General features: G+C 40.9%; 1 protein-coding gene across 2 annotated transcripts; it reads left to right on the top strand.

The window, feature by feature from the left end:
• The first annotated feature begins 738 nt into the window (after positions 1 to 738).
• Positions 739 to 14,059, top strand: bub1 (BUB1 mitotic checkpoint serine/threonine kinase). Of its 2 annotated transcripts, XM_079475647.1 has the most exons (25): positions 739 to 993; positions 1,156 to 1,215; positions 1,281 to 1,422; positions 1,783 to 1,979; positions 2,054 to 2,100; positions 2,185 to 2,267; positions 2,355 to 2,395; positions 2,493 to 2,668; positions 2,755 to 2,864; positions 3,041 to 3,318; positions 3,407 to 3,456; positions 3,539 to 3,655; positions 4,787 to 4,891; positions 6,106 to 6,184; positions 6,268 to 6,337; positions 6,527 to 6,701; positions 6,776 to 6,848; positions 6,925 to 7,913; positions 9,201 to 9,350; positions 9,428 to 9,528; positions 9,612 to 9,773; positions 10,100 to 10,257; positions 10,945 to 11,122; positions 11,417 to 11,523; positions 12,402 to 14,059. In XM_079475647.1, exons 1-25 carry the CDS (start codon positions 971 to 973, stop codon positions 12,598 to 12,600), a joined length of 3,870 nt encoding a protein of 1,289 aa, XP_079331773.1. In that variant the 5' UTR covers positions 739 to 970; the 3' UTR covers positions 12,601 to 14,059. The 2 variants fall into 2 exon arrangements, with proteins under 2 accessions (XP_079331773.1, XP_079331774.1); XM_079475648.1 differs by lacking the exon at positions 3,539 to 3,655 and having other exon boundaries at positions 843 to 993; positions 12,402 to 12,716.
• The last annotated feature ends 6,681 nt before the right edge of the window (positions 14,060 to 20,740 follow it).

Here is a 20,740-nt window from a genome sequence, read left to right as displayed (position 1 = left end):
TGCATTGTTTCACAGATTAAGTGTCTCATTGTGTTCTCTCAATGGTCTCAGTAATGTCTCACTGAAGTAGCTCGTGACGCTACTAATCGTTTTTGAAATGGTCACACGCTCACTTACAAACAACTGTCGGTGTAAAGCAACATACAGAGATATGAAAAGAAACGACTTGAACACGAACAAAAGGGCGAAAAACAGGACTAGGCCAATAACGTCATTCCTGTTTCCTTCCGACACGAGTGACGTCACTTCCCATAGGCTGAGTCTCCGCGCTGTTTCAGTTATATCTATGGTTTATGTTTTTGCATATTTAATATTTCAAGTTCTCTTTTTTAAGTCTTAAATGTATTTATGTAATATATTGATTAAATTATTATATTCGCGAAATAAAGCCAATGAATACATTATATTTAGGACGCAATGTCCTAAGTGTAGTTTTATGATTTACAGTATTAATTTATTGGCATCGCCTCATGGAAAATATTGAAAGCGCTTTTTATACACAAATTATTCAAGTGTGCCATGGAGCACATTTTAAAAGGTTTAAGTAATTCAAATGTTTATGGTGTTTTTAGATATATTATATATTTATTTGTTTCACAGAAAATCGAATACATTTACATTCGTGTATATTTTATTAAATGTGAAAAAACACCAAATAGTATATTTATTACAAAATAAAACAAAACTAACATCAATATTATTACCAAAAAATAACCCCAAATCTGCCCTTGTTCATAGGCGGGACCTCGCGACGATGACGCAAGTTTACGTGACGTCCTTGCGCTGATTGGCTGGTCAGCATCGAGGGGGCTCGTGATTCGCTAAGCTGGAAATTTGAAAACATTCCGTTGAAGTAAAATTGTGTGTCCGGGCGGAGAGAGTTAAAAAGAGCAAAGAATTAGACAATAAGCGATTAATACTTTGATAGCAACGATTGAAATGAACGTCTAAACATTCACCAGAAGAACAGATGGACATCGCGTCTTATTTTCAGTAAGTGAAATGACATTTCATCGCGACGCTATTGGTTATTCTCGTATGTTTACAGGACACTATTGTGATGAAAGTGTTTGAATGGATGTTTATACAGTATAGTGTCAGGATAGTCATTTATACTCCTTGAACATCTTCTGTCATTCACAAATCTTCTTTCAGGGCCTTTGAGTCCAGCGTCCGCAGTTATGTTGGCGATGACCCTTTAGACCCATGGGATAAGTCAGTGGATTTTTATGAAATCTCCATGTGTGTGTATATGCAATGTTTCACATGTGTTGTGTTAGGTTTGTGCAGTTCCTGGAGAGCAGGTTATCGCTGGAGGAGAGGAAGGGTCTGTCTGTGGTGTTGGACCGCCTGGTTCAAACCTTCCTTCATGATGACCGATACCACAATGACCTGCGATACGTCACTCACTGTATCAAATGTGTAAGTTCAGTCTCGTGCATTTGCAATCACGCGGAACTGAGCGAATCTATAGCTTGTAAGATCAATATCTAAACGAGATTAAAGTGATCGGTCACTCAAAAATGAAAATGCTGTCATCATGTATTCACCCTCTTGTCATTTCAAACCTGTATGTACTTTCCTTCTGCTGCAGAACACAAAAGAAGATATTTTAAAGTAACAGCGCCGGCACACGTTCACTTACTGGTATTGTATGGACACAAAACCAATGCTTGTGAATGGGTGCAGGTTAAAAAGAAATAAAGTACATACAGGTTTGAAATGACAAGAGTGTGAATTGGATGAACTATCACTTTAATACGCTTTAAACGTCCTCCGCAGGCGAGTTTCTACAGCGATCCGATCGAGGTGTACAGTCATCTTTACAGTCAAGGTGTGGGGACGCAGGCCGCAGCGCTATATATGGACTGGGCCCATCAGTTTGAGAAGAAGGGACTGATCCCGCAGGCCGAGGCGGTGTACCAGAGAGCCCTAGAGAACAAGGCCCAACCGCAGGACAACGTGCTTCAACAATACAAGTGAGTGATCGTCCCTGCTCGTATTCCGGATGCTCATTTTGTTGATGATATGACGTGTTCTTATGGCTTCACAGGCTCTTCCAGAGTCGAATATCTGTGAACGCTCAGACGACAGTGCCAGGTACAGGAATGATCTTCTGTTTGAGCTTTTGAATGTCTGAGAGAGAGGACAATAATCTATACACCGCCGTCTCTTCACTGACAGATCACGTGCGTCAGCCGCTGCAGAACTCTCAGCTCGTCAATCAGACCCAGAGACAGAGAGAGACCGTCCAGACTCCATGCAAGGTACAGACGTCACACTGTCTGCTCTTGAACTGCGTGGTCTAACTGTCGACCTGTTTTCTGATTCATACGTGTTTGTGTCGCTCGCAGGAGTCCGAATGCGTCTCTCCGGCACCTAGAACAGTGCGCGTGTAAGTGTCTGTCAGATCTGCTGAATCTTCTGGAACACAGTAATATTTCAGTGTGTTTCTTTGGAGCCGTGTCTGACCGGCTTTTCTGTGTGCTCAGGATCTCGCGCTCTGAGAATAACCCGAGCCGGGCGGCCGGCAGTACGGGTGCTGAGAGCGTGTCCATGTATTGTGTGAACGAGCTGCAGTGTGAGGGATCCGAGTTGTCGTTTGAAGAGCTCCGAGCCAGACGATACTTCTCTAAATGCAGACAGCAAGAGGAACAGCGCAGACTGGGTGAGAACTCTTCCATGAATCCTTGACGTGTGTTTGAAACATGCGCACATGTGACGCCTGTGTGATGGCGAGTGTTTTGTGAGCAGCGGAGGAGCAGAGGAGGCTGTGGGAGGAAGAAGAGGAGGTGAAGAAGATGAAGAAGCTCCTGGAAGATCTGGAGAAGAATGTGATCGTGCAGCCAGCTGAAGAGAGGAAGGTAAAGAGGTCACTGAAACATCACACCTGCAAAAAGCAGTCGGTGCAAGCTCTCCATTCACAGCTCGCTCTCTGTTCAACTTGTTTGGGTTTTGGAGAGAGGTGTGGGGTTGCAGGAATCATTATTATAGGTTATATTAGTTTTCATTCTGAAAGTGTTTGAACTCTTTTGTACAGGAACAAGCAGCATCAGCGTTCAGAAGGACTGAAATCTCTGAGCTGGTGTCTGAGCATCAAGCAGCACTGCAGCTCCGCACCGAACACTCCGCAGGGCATGCCGGGAAATCGGACATCTGTCTGTCCTCCAGACACGTGACAGAAGCCAGTCGACCCCTCGTGCCTCAGGGGTCCCAGGCTGAATGTGTGAGCGGTGTAAGAAAGAGTGGAGATGTGATGCAGACATTCAGAGCGTCAGGAGATACTGAGAGCTCATCCGTCCATCAGATCAGAGATCGGTGAGGAGCATCACATCACAGCTTGATCAGATACTGAAGGAATGTTTTAACGGACTGTATCCTCACACTTGTCTGTGTTTATCTGTAGTGATGTGTCGAAACAGCCGGAGGCAAATGATGATGGGAATAATGCTGACAGTGAGTGTTTCTATACATGACACACACACACACACACACATAGAGTGGCTGTATGTGGATTCACTCTCTGTCTCTCTCTCAGCATCATGTGGAGGGTTCAATCACTCTCATGTTACTCCAAACACATCTCTGGGTTTCATGCACGCCACACCATCCCGAGTTCTTCCTTCTCCCACTGTCAACACACGAGAAGCTTTGGGTAAGAACACACACACACCTGATTCCTCAACACCTTGATATCATTGTTGTCCTTTCATAACCTCAGATGTCCAACATCTTTTAGGAAACACTCGTTTTAAATGATTAAATACTGTTGTCAAAGATGACAAGTACTTTTAAATGAAACTAGTGATGTGATGTTTGACACCGAGGCTACGAGCTTGTATAAAAAGAAAGAGCGAAGCATTGTACCGCCGCTTTATTCGTTTTGTCATAACCACGTGATCCGTGACGTCTGAAACTTCGTTTTTAGATACAATCACTCCATATTATGAACCCATGGTCTTATGTGAAAGAATATCCTAAAAGGCAGCAGAAGTAAAGAAATTGACTAGCCTCGCACTGTTGAACACGTCCTGTGCCTTAATAAAAATCTTGTGTGTAATAGAGTCCCCAGTTCACAATCACGTCATAGGTCACTTTACATCAATAAACTATTATATGAAACCACAAATATAAATGGACACTAAGGACCAGCTTTGACCGTAGTGTGCACCGGTTTGAAAAGCTGAATGAAAAGAACCATTTTATGATACACTTGAGTGGAAAGCCTCAATGCTTCGCATAGCTTCGTTTCACCATCACTATCAAAATCCCCGTGAACCAGAAGTTGCGATTGTTTTTACTTCAGTATTTTGATGCATTTCCTAGTGGAACAGAATTTTGAATGAGAAAAATAGATGGAATGGCTTTCGTCTTTCGTTTCACTGCGATTTGTCAAACACATGTTCCAGTGTCGTGGGCTTGTTTGTCCACGAGAGATTTAAGAGTAGATGCTTTTTTAAACCTCTCGTGGTGCTCTGATATCACATATACTGATTTGTCCGGGTGATGCTGCATGTGGTCGAACAAAAATGCCTTTTCTGAAACACCGCCTGCAGTGACATTGGTGACATCACCAGTCACCTCTCTGTTTCCTTTTTTTTTTTTTATTTGAAGTATTATTATTTCAAACTTTAATTTTACACATGAATGTTTCGTCAGACAGTCTGTGTTAACACACATGTTCATTTGTATTATGCTGAGATTTCTTCACAGGCTGTCTTTGGCTCAGATGTTTGTTGTAGTGTCTAGTGTGTGTAACAGATGTGTGTGTGTGTGTTTTTTCTAGGTGTGATCATGGACATGTTTCAGGTGCCCACCCTCCTGCAGGAGAGCATGTTTAACAGTATGATTCAGCCTGAGGACAGCTTTGAGAAGAGCTGCAGAATCACTGGTGATGTTCATGTCCTTCTCTGATGCTTTTCATGTGTAGTGAACAATGCAGTAAAGCAATAAACGCTGCTTTTCAGGAAATGGAAAAAAAACACTGACAACACCGTATTTAATCATTTAAAAAGAACAAGGTCAACGAGCACTTATTGAAAAAACCCAGCGACACACATAAAGGGGGACTAATAATGATTTTTGGGAAAAACTATAAATATCAAAGGTGCTTAAGCCAGGATGATTAGGGTATTTAAGTCCCTTTTTTATTTGCCAGCTAATAGTAATATTGGACACAAAACACTTGCAAAGTAAACAGGACTGTGGATTTATTGATTTTGGTGGGGACTTGCTGAAAAACGACAAATTTATATTAAATACAAACAACGTGGAAAGAATATTTAACACAGAAGATAACTAAATATACACGTTAATCGTTAGTTCTCTTTTTCCCCTGAACATCATGTACCAAACATACTTTACACTAGTTAAACATTATTTAACCTTCAAACTTTTCTGGTATATTCTCATGTAACAAACAAACTATAGATGTTCTTCCAGAGCAAACCACCGAGTCTAACCGATCTCAAGACAGAAAGCATTCAGACAGCAGTCTGATTCAAACAATATGCTTTTGTTCCTATAACTGACACATTCATAAATACTGAATCTACATCAACAGTTACTAATATCAGTAAGTGAATGATCACGACAGAACTGTGCTGGATTATAACTGTGAGGAGCTGAAGAAGTTAAACCAGAGGAAATCATTTATGATTTATCACCTATAATATATCGGCCTAAGTTCTTATTATCAGCCGATAACATTAAAAATGAACATTTATCAGCCGATACTGATTTATCATGCATCCTTAATTAAAATTGCACACAGGCTGAAATGTATTCCGTATTCATCCATCATGTATTAAACATTTGAAATGTAAATGAATATATATATAGAGCTTTATACCACCGGGGTCTTTATACGTACAACAGTCTGAGAACCACTGCCTTAGATAAAGATATTACTGGTGTGTATCAATGATGTATTTAAAGATACTGTATGTCAGGGTAATTTCTTTTCAGTCAAACTTAAATTTTAGTCTGGGACTAGTCCTGAGCCTCTTCTGTGAAACTGTGCAAAGGTTTTAGTAGGACAGGAGAGATGTGTTTGGCTTCTACATCACGCATTGGTCTGATGCTGGTTTTCTGTGTGTGTTTTAGGCAGCGCCGCCTCGTGTGTTAAACCCAGCACAACACCATTCATGATCTATCAGGACACAGATGATCAGGAGAACGGAGGGTAAGATCAGGACTTCATCTGTCATGTGATGTAGATGTTTGTGTGAAGGCTCTGTTTGATTCCATCTGTCTGTCGGTCTGTAGATCTGCTCAGTCTGTGCTCAGAAAGAAACCAGCAGTGAGTCGAGCACTCGCCGAGATCTCCAAAACCAGCGTGAGTGTGTAAACCTGTATGTCAGCCGTTCTTCTGTGGAACACAACAGATGATATCTTGAGAAATGCCTCCGTTGTTTTTCTGTTCAGTGTGGTTTGATTATGAATATCTGAAGTTCTACAGGTCTGGAATGAATCATTTGCTGCATTATGCTTATGATGTGATTGTATGTTGTTGTTTGTTGAGTAGGAGACTCCAGTCAGCACCGAGTTCATCACGGATGAGAGCGCAGTGTGGGGGGCTCGTAACGTCTCGCTGGGCCCGTGTCCCAACCACACACGTGATTTCGCTCTGTCCGCTCATCTGGTGTCCACACCGCTGCATCCTCGCGCTCCGCACTCGTGGGATATTGAGCAGACGCAAGGTATTCCACTATTGATTCAATATTCATCTGTTCGTCTCCGTGCAGTGTTGACCGCTGGATTTATTCTCTCGCAGAAGAAAGCGCGCAGGTCAGAGGTGTCGAGAGCTCGGAGGAAAACCAATTCGTGCGGCCGCCCACTAAACTCAGGTATGGTCTTGAATAAAGTGCATTCTCTCTTCTTTCTTGGCTGAAGCTGATTGGCCCGTTTCTCATCTGTCCGCAGTCCAATCATGGAGCAGAGTCCATTAGACGAGAAGCCGTCAGAGGTGGTGGAGTTCAGCATGCGGGCTCAGGGCACTATCGTCGGGGAGGGCGTGTCTTTAGCTCATCAGACTCCGGGTGTTTCTCTGACCCAACACAACCACACCACCAACAGCAGCAGACATCCGCTGGCCGCCCTGTCGTTCCCCGACCAGACCATCCTGCGGACGGACGACGAGTCTTTGAAATCTGTCAGCGCCAAACCCAGCTGGAGCATCTACCAGAGCCCGGAGAAAGAGCCGGGAGCAGATCTCATCTCTTCTGAAGTCTCGGAGAGAGACGAGGATTCACACGCAGCTGATATCCTCCTGCCCAAGATGTCCTTTCACAGGAGAAGATCCGGGAAGAAACCACTGGAGAACAAGGACGTCCTCATGAGTCCCAAAGCCTCACCGGGATTATCCTGGTTACAGGTGGACGCATCGGTTCCCACGCCAGATCCAGATCTTGATGTCATGATGATTCCTGGCAGGACTGCTGGAGAGCACCAGAACACCAGACCTATGTGGTCCATCTACCAGAGTCCAGAGAAAGCCCCTGAACCAGACTTGCTGTGGGCAAAGAGCCCTGAGCCAATGGCAGAGCAGGATTCAGAAGTGTTCTCCGCTCAAGAGGAAGTTCAGTTTCTCCTCCCGAAGAAATCGTTCCAGCAGCGGAGGTCTGGGACGGAGGCTGTGCGCATGTTGCAGGAATCTCTAATGAGGAGTCCGAAGCCGGTCTATGATACCAGCCTGGAGGAGCCCATGAGTCCGGCAGCAGGTCTAGACTGGCTCTCCACTGCCAGCCCACCTCGACCAACAGACACCGATCTGGATGTCATGGCGAGTCCTCCGCAGTGCTCCGGGAAACTCTCAGATACGAGACGAAGCGTCTCGATGAGCCCGGAGAGGAAGTCTGTTAGTACTGTGGATGTTCCCATGAGCCCCTGCGCAGCGGACACGCCCACACCAGGTATTTAAATGAGGCGGAGGGGATGCCATCATGATCTTGTACACGTGCACGTGTAGGGCTACTGTTAAGTGGATTAACCAGGGTTTGAATTTAGGGGGGTCTGGGGCGGCTACCCTGTTGCCCAAAGGAATGACATCTGTTTTTTGTATTCTGCTTTGGTTCATGTGGATTATTTGCATATACTTGATCTACATTATCAGGAGCTGAATCGTGTTAAAACGCTCATATGCTGCATACGACGACTGGCTGGTTCCCCCACTCTTTACATTAGTTTTTTTATAAATAGTGTATATTATATAATTAATGAATACAGAACCATATCTCAATAATATAAAGAACAAGAATCAAAAGACGAGAAAATTAAAAAAGCACGGTAGTAAATAAATTTTTTTAATAAAAAAACAAATTATTATTATTGCTATCAATACGATTTTACAATGAATGAAATGTCAGCAAGAAAGACATCAAACTTAGGCAGAAATGAGTTTTTGTGAATAAAACAATGTCTGCTACAATGCAACATAAAATACAAAATAACAGAAAGATGGATAGCATGGTCTCTCCAAAAAAGAAAGAAATATATCCTTCAATTTCTCCTCATGTGGATCTCTTTTAATGGATTATCAACATTTTAAGGACATTTATGCGTGTAATGTGGTCAAATGAGATCATGTGATTGATGCTTGTACCGCCCGCTGCATCGTTTACTTTATTATTTTGGAGGAGTGGTACGGAGACCCCCGAGAGCCTTGACATGATGTGAACTCTGGCATTAACCCATCACTTCACAAACAACAGAGTTCTAAAAATGAGATGAAATGACCGTATGAAACATTAAATGAAATAAACCAAACAGAAAAGCTTTTTATACTTTCCCACTCGCTTTTCAGCCCACTTTAGCCAACCAGACTTACTCTTGTGCTTCACTGATGTCTTTATTTGCTGGTGACCGAATATTTCAACTGTTTAGTCATTTGTTTGCGTCTCGTTCATATCGGCAGACTCGCTGTGTAACTAACTACACTATAACCCTGATTCAACGAGACAACAGCTCAAAACATTACAATCATGTACCCCACATTCTTTTTAGTGACCTTTTCAAGAAATCAAAAGCTCTTTTTGAGCTCACAGAAGGGCCAGAAACAAGCTTCTTCCACTGAAAACATAGTGCCGCCACTGCAGTTCAAATGATAGTCTATGTGAGAGTATTTTGTGAAGACACCCGACATCATTTTTGGCGTCACACACCAGATACAGGACATTGCTCAATAAAACTTGTTTGTGTAGGTGGACTGCAGCTGGTGTCAGACCCCTGGGATGAAGACCTGATCGCTTCACTTCTCTCCAAACTTCAACCACCTCTGTCCTCGCATCCCACCCTCACCGTCTGGACCTGTCGCCTGCCCAGCATCACACCTAAAATGACCATCCAGATCGGTAAATCTCGAATGAGTGTACCCTCACTGAAGAGGAACTTTATTCAGTTTGTGTCTATAAATATGTTTGTGTTTCAGCCGGACAGTCGCTGCGGGTGGATTTTGTTCTGGGTCAGGGAGCTTTTGCTACGGTCTATCAGGCCACAAACCTGATGAACTCACAGAAGCAAATCCTGAAGGTGAGAACTGAACGCTGCGTGTCTCCTCATTTGATATAATGCTGAACATCAGCGTCATGTGATGTGTGTGCTGCTGCTCACAGGTTCAGAAGCCAGCCAATCCGTGGGAGTTTTACATTGACAGTCAGCTGAACGCCCGTCTGCAGCCCGTCGTGCGTCATCTCTTCAACACATTATACTCGGCTCATCTCTTCACTAACGGCAGCGTTCTGATCGGAGAACTGCACAACTGCGGCACACTCCTGGTGAGGAGAGCCAATGAAAGATGGTTTTATATCTGAGGGCGGGGCTTGCAGCTGCTCTATAGGCCACTTTGGAAACTGTAAGCAATGCTGATCCAACAGCGGTCCAGAAGAACTTTGCGTTTCACTTTTTTAACACCACACAGAAGTTGAAACAAAATACAGCTGAACATTTAAAACAAATATCTTGAAGATATAGAAATGAAACAGGAAGTGCTTCTGGACCAGCGTTTACATCTGACGAAGTGGTCTGTAGGAGGATTTGAATGCATGCGTGTGGTTTCGATTATAGTTTTTAAACCGGTATGCGTGACGTGTTCTACCTGCAGAGCGCAATAAATCTGTACAAGGGTCGCAGTGAGAAGGTGATGCCGCAGCCGCTGGTCCTTTACTTCACCGTCTGTATTCTGCACATGGTGGAGACGCTGCATCAGGCAAACATCATACACGCCGACATCAAACCCGATAACTTTCTGCTGGGAGAGAGGTACATCATTCACTCTATGTAGGGCTGTAGCGATTGGCCGCGAGCCTGTTGAAGACCGACTATAATATGTGACGATTCAAGTCGGTTGAGACGTTTGAAGAATCACAGTACATGTTTTGAACCGCAGAGGCCGCTGTTTTTGGACAAGCTTGGTAAACCTGGATATGCTGATATTTCTTAATAAAGTAAAAATTAGGAAAAGCACAAACACAGTCTTAGTTTGTGTATATTAAAGTATTGTATAAATATTCATTTTTTTTTGTTTGATTTTAAAAATGCTATTTAGTTTTGTTATTTGACATAAAAGATATTTAGATTTCGCAATGAATTGTGCAACATTATGCAACGGTCAGACTTGATAAATTCATTCGGACGCTGCTGCGAAAATGGGCGGCTGCTTTTTTGTTCATCTATTGGTCTCATGTAATGCGAATTCACAGGTCACAGTTCACCAAACTTCAGACGGGCTTGTGTTTCTGTTCTGTCGCATTCACGTGCGTATGAATTGAAGTCAGGGGAGGGAAAAGTCAAGTGTTACTGCAGATTTATAGAATCCTTAACCGTGTAATAATACCAGCGGTGAGCAGATGACTGGACTGACTGGTCCTGATGCAGCACACAGAAGCTCATCTGTTAGGATGAACCTCACAATGATTTCCGCTGAAAGGGTGTCTTGTGTTCTCTCAGGTTTCTGGAGAACGAGTGTTTCCATCTGGAGAACCTGGAGCACGGTTTGACTCTCCTTGATATGGGTCAGAGCATCGATATGACTCTCTTCCCAGCAGGCACAGCGTTCACTGCCAAATGCATGACGTCAGGCTTCCAGTGTGTGGAGATGCTGAGCGGGCGACCGTGGAACTATCAGGTAACCATCATCTCCAGACGTACCACACATCATCCACACGGCTGTAGTAGCTCACTCTGGATGTGTGTTCAGAGCTTAATTTGGTGAAACTGAATTTGGAAAAAGAAATGTTTTGTATAAACAAAGGAATTGTCTATAATAATTCAAGCGTGCATTAACAAAGACATTTCAAATACAACTTTACAATGTTGAACTCACAGATACTGTAGATACATTGTTAAAAAGTCAATAGTTCAAAATAGATTTCAGCTGGATTATGAGATTTCATTCAGAAGTATAAACCTATTTTAACAGACGGATTACTTTGGCATTGCGGGGACGGTCTATTGTATGATATTTGGGACGTACATGCAAGTGAAGAATGAAGGTGGAGTTTGGAAAACAAACGGAACGTTCAAAAGGTAAATGATGATGATTTTATATTCACAAAACCTCATACATACAAGACCGTTATATATCAATACACAAAGAACGGCTTTATTTGATATACTTGAGCAGCAAAGAAACCGTCATGCAAATAATACTGATCATCCTTTATGAGAGCAGAAGAGCAATGACGTTCAATAATATACGTTATGTTCACTGATCTATATAAATGAGTGGATTGCTAATGACATCATTACACTGAAACTACCGCGCCGCCATGTTGGTGTGCCCAAACCTTCTATTAAATGAATAGTTAGTTATCACATATTAATGATATGTATCGTCGTTTTTATATCTTAAGTCTTACAGTACATTCTTACAGCGCAAATGTCTTAAGCATGTAAATGATGAATCATTTAATGTCGGGAAATTTCCCGTCTTATTTGATATAGAGTGAGTTGCGTTCATTTTCTCACGAGACACCTCAACATATGACAAACGTGCTTATCCTGGAGTCCCAATACGGATGAATACAAGGCTGTATGTTCTTTGAGTCATGAAGCTTTATTTTGAAACATTTACTAACAGTGTGCAAAACACACTCGCCTTCTATACATTGATCTCTATACGTCACTATGTGAACTGTAAACTCATCGCACGCCTAATAAGCTGAAAAACGATTCTATTTCTGATGGTCATTTTGACTGTAAGTCAATGGCGCTCTGTCAGTTGGGCGGCGCGATCGCTTCCGGTGGCTTCACCTCCTGCCGTTGGTTTAGCGTTCTAGGAGCAATCCAGTCATTTATATAGATCAGTGGTACAGTTTATGAAAACATCTTCGTGTCCTGAATCAGAAAATAAATCATATGGTCTGATAACGGGTCATTTCATCCTTCACTCCATCTTTTTTCAGAAATGTTCACGCTGACCTCTGGCAGAATTTCTTCCACACGCTCCTGAATGTGCCCAACTGCGGATCTTTACCGTGCCTGCGCAGTCTCCGTCTGCAGCTAGACGCAGTCCTGCAGGAGAATTACAGTAGCAAACTGCGCAGCCTCAAGAACAGACTTGTGGTTCAGATTCTGGAGTCCTCGCGTTCCTCGCGCAAATGAAGATGAAAACGGATTTCTTTTAGTCATTGCCTTTTGTGTTTTAATGCAGGATTTCATATCATGTAAAAAGAGTCATTGAAGCCTTTTGTAAATTGAAATAAACCCTGGACTCCCACAGCTGTTGTTTGAAGGGTTTCTCGGGGACGCACTTGATGGCGCTGTTGGACACAAACACCTTCAGTTTATAACCATCACAAGCCTTCTCTCGCTTCAGCGTTTTATCCCTTTTCTGTGTTTGTGCTGCAGAGAGTTAAATTCATCCACGATTTGAAAACGCACTTGTCACCATCATGAGAAATATCTGAAACACGGATGAGACTTGCACAAGTTTCTATTTGCTCTTCATTTCATCTCACTGATGTCTAGAAGAAATCGTTTATTTCAAATGAATCGATTCATCCACTCTTGACACAGACCGTTGGTAAAAATCATTTAAATGTGAAATGGAATCAGAAATATCTTTCACATTTAATGTGAACTTGTGTCCACTTTAATATTGAAAAAGCCACATACTACACTTGTGTGAATCACATGTGACAGACGTGTTCTTTTTTCCAGCGTGTATAGAGTAATGATCTTATACTTCTGGGTTTTGTCATAAGCCTGAATCCTGATCTCAGTAGTCAGGTCTAGAGGTGACAATGAGTTTTGTAATGTCCACTGAAATGATGTTAAAGGGACAGTTCTGTCATCATTTACTCACCCTCAGGTTGTTTCAAACCTGAATAAATGACACAAAGGAAGATTCAGGGAAAGTCAATGTGGGATGAGATGTGTTTGGTTACTGACATTCTTCCAAATCTCTTCTTTTGAGTTCAGCAGAACAAAGTCATTTATACAGGTCTGAAACAATCTGAGGGTGTTCATTTTGGAGTGAACTTTCCCTTTAAAGGATCAAAGGTGGTTATGGGTTGTGAGATATTTTTAGTCACTCCAGTGGTGATATATGGAAGAGAGATCAGGTGTAAATCCCTTATCCTCCGTTCCTCTCGACGCGTTCTTGTCCATCCTGAGGTCATCTACAGTAGACCTGATCGGTGTCATATCATGTCAACAGCTTCTCCAATGCGTTGCCTTGGTTTCCAAAACTCATGAATGTTTGATCAAAATTCAGTCCCTTTGAAGATCTTTTTTGTCGCCTTCCTCAAAAGAACATCTTCCGTCTTCCCTCTGTTTCCATTGGTTACACCGCAGAAGCCTGTGAACAATGTGCTTTAAATATGGATCAAAGACTGAAGAACAATACAATACATGTAGAGATTACGTGATGACTTTACACATCACGAGACAAATCAACTGCATTACTCATCTAGTTAAAGAAAGCATGTGCTAGATATCGTTTTCTGAAACCTTTCGTCCTGAGAGCAGATTCAGAGATGTAAAGAATGGATGGAGTTTGTAATGCTGTTGGGAAGAAAAATAAAAACTATTGATATAGAAGCTTAGAACTGCTGAACACATATTTGTTAGAAATAACTTTCTTGTAAACATTGAATTATTTCTTTATGAAAATGCAACTTTGTACCCGAGTGACATGGTTGACAGTCGATTCATCCACTCTTGACACAGACCGTTGGTAAAAAAATCATTTAAATGTACTTTTCTGTGTTTTTGTAAAATGGAATCACAAATATTTTTCATATTTAATGTGAACTTGTGTTAATATTAACATTGAAATGCCTTGCAGAAAAAGCCATATGCTACACTTGTGACAGACGTGTTCTTTTTTCCAGCGTGAACTGAAACGCACCTACGGTCTTGATCACAGTTTACAAAAATACACATAAGACAATATACAATAGTTCTACAAACAAGACATTCATTCATCAATTGATAAATAATGAGACATTAAGTGCGTTTGGTTGGTGTATTTCTGAAAGCTGTTCCTATAGCGTCTGACAGAAATGCAAAGAATGACACTGTTGTTGCAAAAGACTTAAATATTCATTTCCTGATTCCAGTGAGTCACTTTATAGCGCTGTAGTGATATGAGGCAGTGACCTTCAGCTTCTGTTGACTTCTGTATGCACACACACACACCTCATATAGCTACACTTACATTTGCAATTTTTAGTTTTATAACAGCATAAATAAAGGAAACATCGACCGTTCTGCTAGATAAAGAGACGTTTCGTTTCCTGTCTCTCTTACAGAAAGTGATGAAAGCAGCAGACAAAAATAACATCCACAGCAAAACAGTCATTTCAAGAGGAAGAATGACATTTATCTGAATTCTCTTCAATCCTGATGCATTATTATATCTGATCAGTAAATGCAATCTTTTTCATGTATGGGATGTTATTATTTTATGACACGGCTCATTGGAACGCTTGATTCTGATTGGTCAGTCACAACATTTGCAGGTTCGTTATTCCCAGATAACAACCTCTCAAAACGAATAACACACGGTAACCCGGGTGCAGAACATGTGGCAAGTATAGTCGTGTAAAAAGCAGGATAATGTTCAAACAGCCGCTGTTATAGTGAAATAATAAAACCCTTCAGTGAGACACAAGACCCTCCGAGGGCTTCACGTCCCGATCACACTGGGATTATTACATCCGGCTGCCTGAACATTATCCCTTACATATCTCACACATTTATTTCTTTTATTGTTTTCTTCGTGTGGCTGTGTTCGGGAATCAATGTTCCTCAGATTCCAGTGTGAAGTGACATGCAGATATATGTGTGATGTGTCAGAAGAGACCCGTGTGAAGTTGAGCTCACAGACTAGTTTAGTTTGTATAAATGAGGATTCAAACTGCAGTCACAACACAATCACACATTTCTCATTTTACTCCCTATTTTCACATTATTACACGGCTGTCTGGAATACTTCATTCTGATTGGTCAGCTGTGAGATACATTTACATTTAGTCATTTAGCAGACGCTTTTATCCAAAGCCACTTACAGATGAGGAAACATTGGAAGCAATTATAACAACATGATGCTGAGGTCTGTTAGCACATCCTACATCCGGCTGCATGCCGTGAGTCCACTGCAGTTTAAAACTTACTTATAAATTCACTACGTATATGCCAAATGAACAACATATGTTTTATAAATGAGATGATGTCATTATATTTACAGATTGATTAAACCAAATTGCCTTGTTGAGACGCTAAAAACAACCAGGTTCTCTTCACAGAAGGTTTGTGTTTGTTCTGAATGAGCTCATTAAGTATTTCAAATCAATCAAAAGGTAAATAGAATATACTTGAGAGTATTTAAGGACAGTTATATAACGCCTCAGTACACAAGACGAATGAGGAAAGATGAGACATAATAACACTTCAAGAATAACTCACTCTTAAAAATGAAGGTGCTTTTGACATGGTTCTTACATTTACATTTACATTTGTTTCTGACTATGTGCAAACCCCCGGGATCGATTCTTCAGAGCGATGCCATAGAGGAACTATTTTTGCTTCCACATAGAATTGAATCAAAGGTTCTTTAAAGAACCTTCTCTTTCTTACTTTTTTATAATAACATTTCTTGAAAGGTTCTTCAGTTGTTAAAGGTTCTTTATTAAAAGGTTCTTCTATGGCATCAAAAAACCTTTCAAAGCATAGACAAAAAAATCACATGTATGATATAAACTGGGACATTTCTGTCGGCAATAGGAAAGATCGATTCAGAAACTGTTCTCATGGGATCTGTATGGTGATATTCATCGTGCTGGCATGAAGAGAGATTTCAGAAGACCCTTCTCCTCTTGAATGTGTCTGATCGCCCATACCTCCGGTCAGCATGAGAGAGAGAGAGAGAGAGAGATGCTCACACACACTTCACTTATCTCCTCATGTTGCTAAGATACCTGCTGAGATCTGCTTTCTCAACACTCAATCAACATTAACACTACATGACTCTCTCTCTCTTTATCCTTCTGAACTTTCACTCCTTTAAGATTCCTGACAACGGTATATACATGCAGGTGTTTTTTAAATCAAGAGATAAAAGTGAAGGTCATTCAGGCGTTCAGAAGAAATGACCTGACGTTAAAGGACCAGAACATTCATGAGAGAAAGCAGACTAACACTTGGCTTGTGTTGCTCTCTGTGAGTCATCTGAGTCAATACAGTCAGAAACAAATCTTTTCACTTTCTTTGTTTCTGCCCACTTTCACTCATTCAGAAATAATAGAGACGACATGCAGACGGTTTGTAAGGGCAGAACCGCGGGTACAGAAGATGTGCTCTTTACATCACTCAAGTGCCACTAAAGGTGTCATGTCAACTGAAGCGACAGTTATATACCGTAAAAGAACTTTTTTCCTCTTAAATGACAGGATATATAATCAATTGTTTTCCGGTTTTCTTGTAAAGTTTGCGATATTTTCCTGTAGTATTTCAAAATGACATAAAATCGGTAAATTTACACTTTACCTGGAAAATCTCTTATAAAAGGTTTTCCGACTCCATGATATCACTCATCTGAGAATGTTTTAGTAGTGTAGTATGCAGTATGTTAAGGAATGGGCAAATATGATGACCTAAAGTTCATATCACCATTTGTTTACAAAAATGATATAAGATTGTGTTATAAAATACCCCTATTTATAACGGCTGACCACATTACATAACCTAAATATGATTTAATTTACTTATTACTGCGTGTATGGAATAAGCGTTAGGGGCTTATTGCTTTAATGAGGGTCTGAATCCTCATTGGTCTCATGATTTTATCCCATTACGATTATTGTGTGAATAATTCGATTGAAAATGATGATGCATCATCAATTATGGCTGGCTTTCTTTGGCTTGCTTCTTGGATATCACTAAGAGATGCAATGTGGCGTCCTTTACATCGAGCGCTTTACATGTAAAACCACTTTAAACAGCGGCCCAACTTCAGAAATATAGAAGACGATGTGCTTTATTTCAAGTATACGCATGCGTCCTGTGCGCACGCACTCATCTGAATGGGGCAGAGAGACTTTATTTTTTGTCAAAACGTTTTCAAATAAGATATGATAAAAATACTTTACAGTGAACTGAATGATGTTTGATGATTGCATGTTTTAATAATTGATAATTTTTTTTTATGCATCGATGCAGATTCGTTCATATGCATAATAGAAGCGACTATACTAAGAAAGAAAAAAAGAAAGATAAAAGTTTTATGCTCTCAATGAAAGAAATACTTACACAAAGTTGTCATCGTTCCATTAGAGCCGTATGGATTTTATTACCACCATCTCAGGAGCCCTTTAGAGACCCTTTCTCACCCTATAAAACCTCTGGTCTATTTTGGAGCGTCTGAAAGAGGTTTTATAAATGTGTTCCCGGGTGTCTGAGGACTGAAAGCACTTACTGTGTGAAACACTGATCCTCATTCGGACTTCTGTTTATTTGTGACTTTGTGTATATGTGTCTTCAGCACACTGACCATCAAACACACATTATCATCACGTTCACCTGTTGAGCTTTACGTGACGCCAGTGTCAGCCCATCACATGCCAGCAACGGTGAAGATCTGCTGAAGCTCTAAGCATCTCAATGGAGTTGAAGGTGAAATTGGATAGTGACGGAAACACAGTTGTGTTTTCAGGTGAGGTGGGCTGTTGGTGTTTGTGTGGTTTGTGAGTCACAGTCTCTGCTTTTCTTCTGTTTCCCGCAAGAAAACAACGGCATGGCAAAGTCACACCACGTTCCAGCCCACGTAACAAAATCATCTATTCCATTTACTGAACACGTCGTAGTCGTTCCTCTGAGAAGTGTGCATGTGAGAGTCAAAGAGATGAGGACGGAAACGAACAGTTTGCCATATTCAGATGTATTGAGTGTGTCACACCTCTTTCTTCCGCTCGTTGTTTCTTTGACCTCTGGTGTCTTGACTAGCTCATCATGAAGCGTTTTAACTGTAAGAACCTGATAGCCATGAAGCTCATGGCACAAAATCCCTCCTGAAGGCTTGATGTTCTTACAGCATCAATGTTAAACATGTCACAGACCTTATACGACACTTTCATTTCAAATCGTAATTTGATTTCAATAAAGAAAAATATTCGTATTATGCTACAGCTCTGAAAAAGCAGAGTTTGATTTTATATTGGTCAGAAGCCAGTGCAACTTAAAGGGACAGTTCGCTCTTAAGTTGCTCCAAACTTGTCTTAATGTTGATGTTCTCTTGAGCACAATGGATGACATTTGGAAGGATGCTTGTAACCAAATAGTTCTGGGTCACTATTGACTACCATAGTAGGGAAAAAAGACAATGATGGTTATAGTGCTCCAGAACTGACGAAGCTCTGATGGACATCAACACACATTCAGTCTGATTCTGCTTTCTGTCGGGAGCATTTACTGACAGCTCTCGTGTAACCAGAGCAAAACACATGAGTGGGTTTGTGGTTTTAAAGGGCTTTCTGTTATGAAGAAGATCTAGCAATCCATTTGCACCAAAATCCTTTAGCTGTACCCTCAAAGGCCGGTTGTTTTAATGGATTGATATGCATTCATCACGACTCAATGCTTGTAGTTTATTGTGCATTAATGACATGATGTCACAGAGTTCTGTGTGCTGTGATAAAGATAATCACTTTTGACAGTTTCCCTCCATGCATCAATCCAGCAAATGTGTCCCCAGATTTTCTGGCACATTTGGGGTTCTTGCAAAAATGCGTTCTGTCGTTGACTGAGAGAAAATGATGAATTAGATGGACTTCTTTGGGAATGATGTTTAACATTATCGCTCACAATCTCTTTGTTTTCCCCCTTTCAGACAAAGACTACAAATAAAAAACGTTTATTTTCATGGTATAATTCTGGCGCCCCAGATGCTGGAAAATATCAGTTTTTTTAATACGGTCAAAAATCTTCAAATTAAAGAAAAAGACCATAAATTTACAAGTAACAAAAAAAACATGTTACTTTAAATAAGCAATTTTTGACCTGTACCGTTTTAGTTCTTCTGACTTATTGACAGCAAATCTCCTTTTTATGACCAGTGAAGTGAGTTTTTTTTGCGCTTTTTCTTCTGTGATGTGCTTCTCTCTAAGTTTTACAGTGTTATGCAAAGTTTAAGAAGAAATTCAAGAACACGATGTTTGTTGTATTTGTGTTAAGATGCTTCAAAGATTCGAAACATGAAAGTGTGAAGCAATCAAACTTAAAAAAGAGACTTGCTGTGAGAGATTCAATGTCATGTCACTGCTGGAAATCCATTGAGTCTTTTTTTCTTTGTCCTGTAGCTGTGGTGGTCCTCTGGAGGGCCGTCGGGGTCCCGCAGCGCTTTTGAGACCCTGTGTGTGATCTGAACAGACTCATTTCTGCACGCGAAGCCTCAGAGAGATTAAAGCTCACAGATCCACATTCTCTGGTTAAAAAACATTTATGTAAAAAACAACTATAAGATTTACTTCATTTCTTTTTGTTGATATGCGCATTTTTTTTAAGTAAATTTGACTTACATTTCTTTACTTTTTTGCAGTGTTCTTTTTGCACTAAATCTTTCTAGTTGTTTTTACAGACCAAATAAAACCGTGTGTTTCTATAGTTTTTTTACTCTATTAACACACAGAATGTTGTCTTACACAAAGCCTCATGTGAGAAATCAGAGGGAATCTCAGTTACCCATAATGCCTCTGTGTTCAGCTGCTTTGTGTCATTGGTGTTTGTTGATCTCTGGGGTTCATTTCCTTTCTCGACAAAATATTTTTTAGAAATATTTATTTTTGAGTTGTTTTATGTGACGTGAAACTTCCAAGGCTGTGTTTCCAAAAGCATCTTAAGCCTATACGTTGATGGCTGCTCCATTGGTGACAATGTTTTGAAGATCAACTTAAGGTTACGATGCGTATGCCCTGGACCGATCTCAAGTGTTTGTCAGAAATGATGTGTCTCATGCAGTCATCATGGCTCTTTCAGGACGCTCTATTGAAGGCTCTGTACTGCTGAAGAAGAGAAAGTGTCCTTTGGTTACTCTTTAATGTGTTGACTTCCATACTATTTTGGTTTATATAATGGAGAGATGAACAGTCTCCAGGCAACAGAGTTTGACCACGACAGGCCTACGACAAAAAGGCTTATATATCAATCATGACTTTAACTGAGAGGTTTTTCTCTCTCTCACACACAAGCAAACAACAAACCTGTTCACACAATTCCTCCTGACACACAAACAACTCACGGATAC

This window comes from Barbatula barbatula, assembly GCF_947034865.1.
Source record: "Barbatula barbatula genome assembly, chromosome: 15".
Classification (NCBI taxonomy): domain Eukaryota; kingdom Metazoa; phylum Chordata; class Actinopteri; order Cypriniformes; family Nemacheilidae; genus Barbatula; species Barbatula barbatula.
This window is presented reverse-complemented; position numbering and strand designations above follow the sequence as displayed.

Excerpts from the sequence above, each read along its gene's own strand:
- bub1 (XM_079475647.1), top strand. The coding sequence starts at position 971 with ATGGACATCGCGTCTTATTTTCA. Across the intron at positions 1,423-1,782 it reads TCACTCACTGTATCAAATGT|GCGAGTTTCTACAGCGATCC; the intron begins GTAAGTTCAGTC and ends CGTCCTCCGCAG. Across the intron at positions 11,524-12,401 it reads ACAAACGGAACGTTCAAAAG|AAATGTTCACGCTGACCTCT; the intron begins GTAAATGATGAT and ends ATCTTTTTTCAG.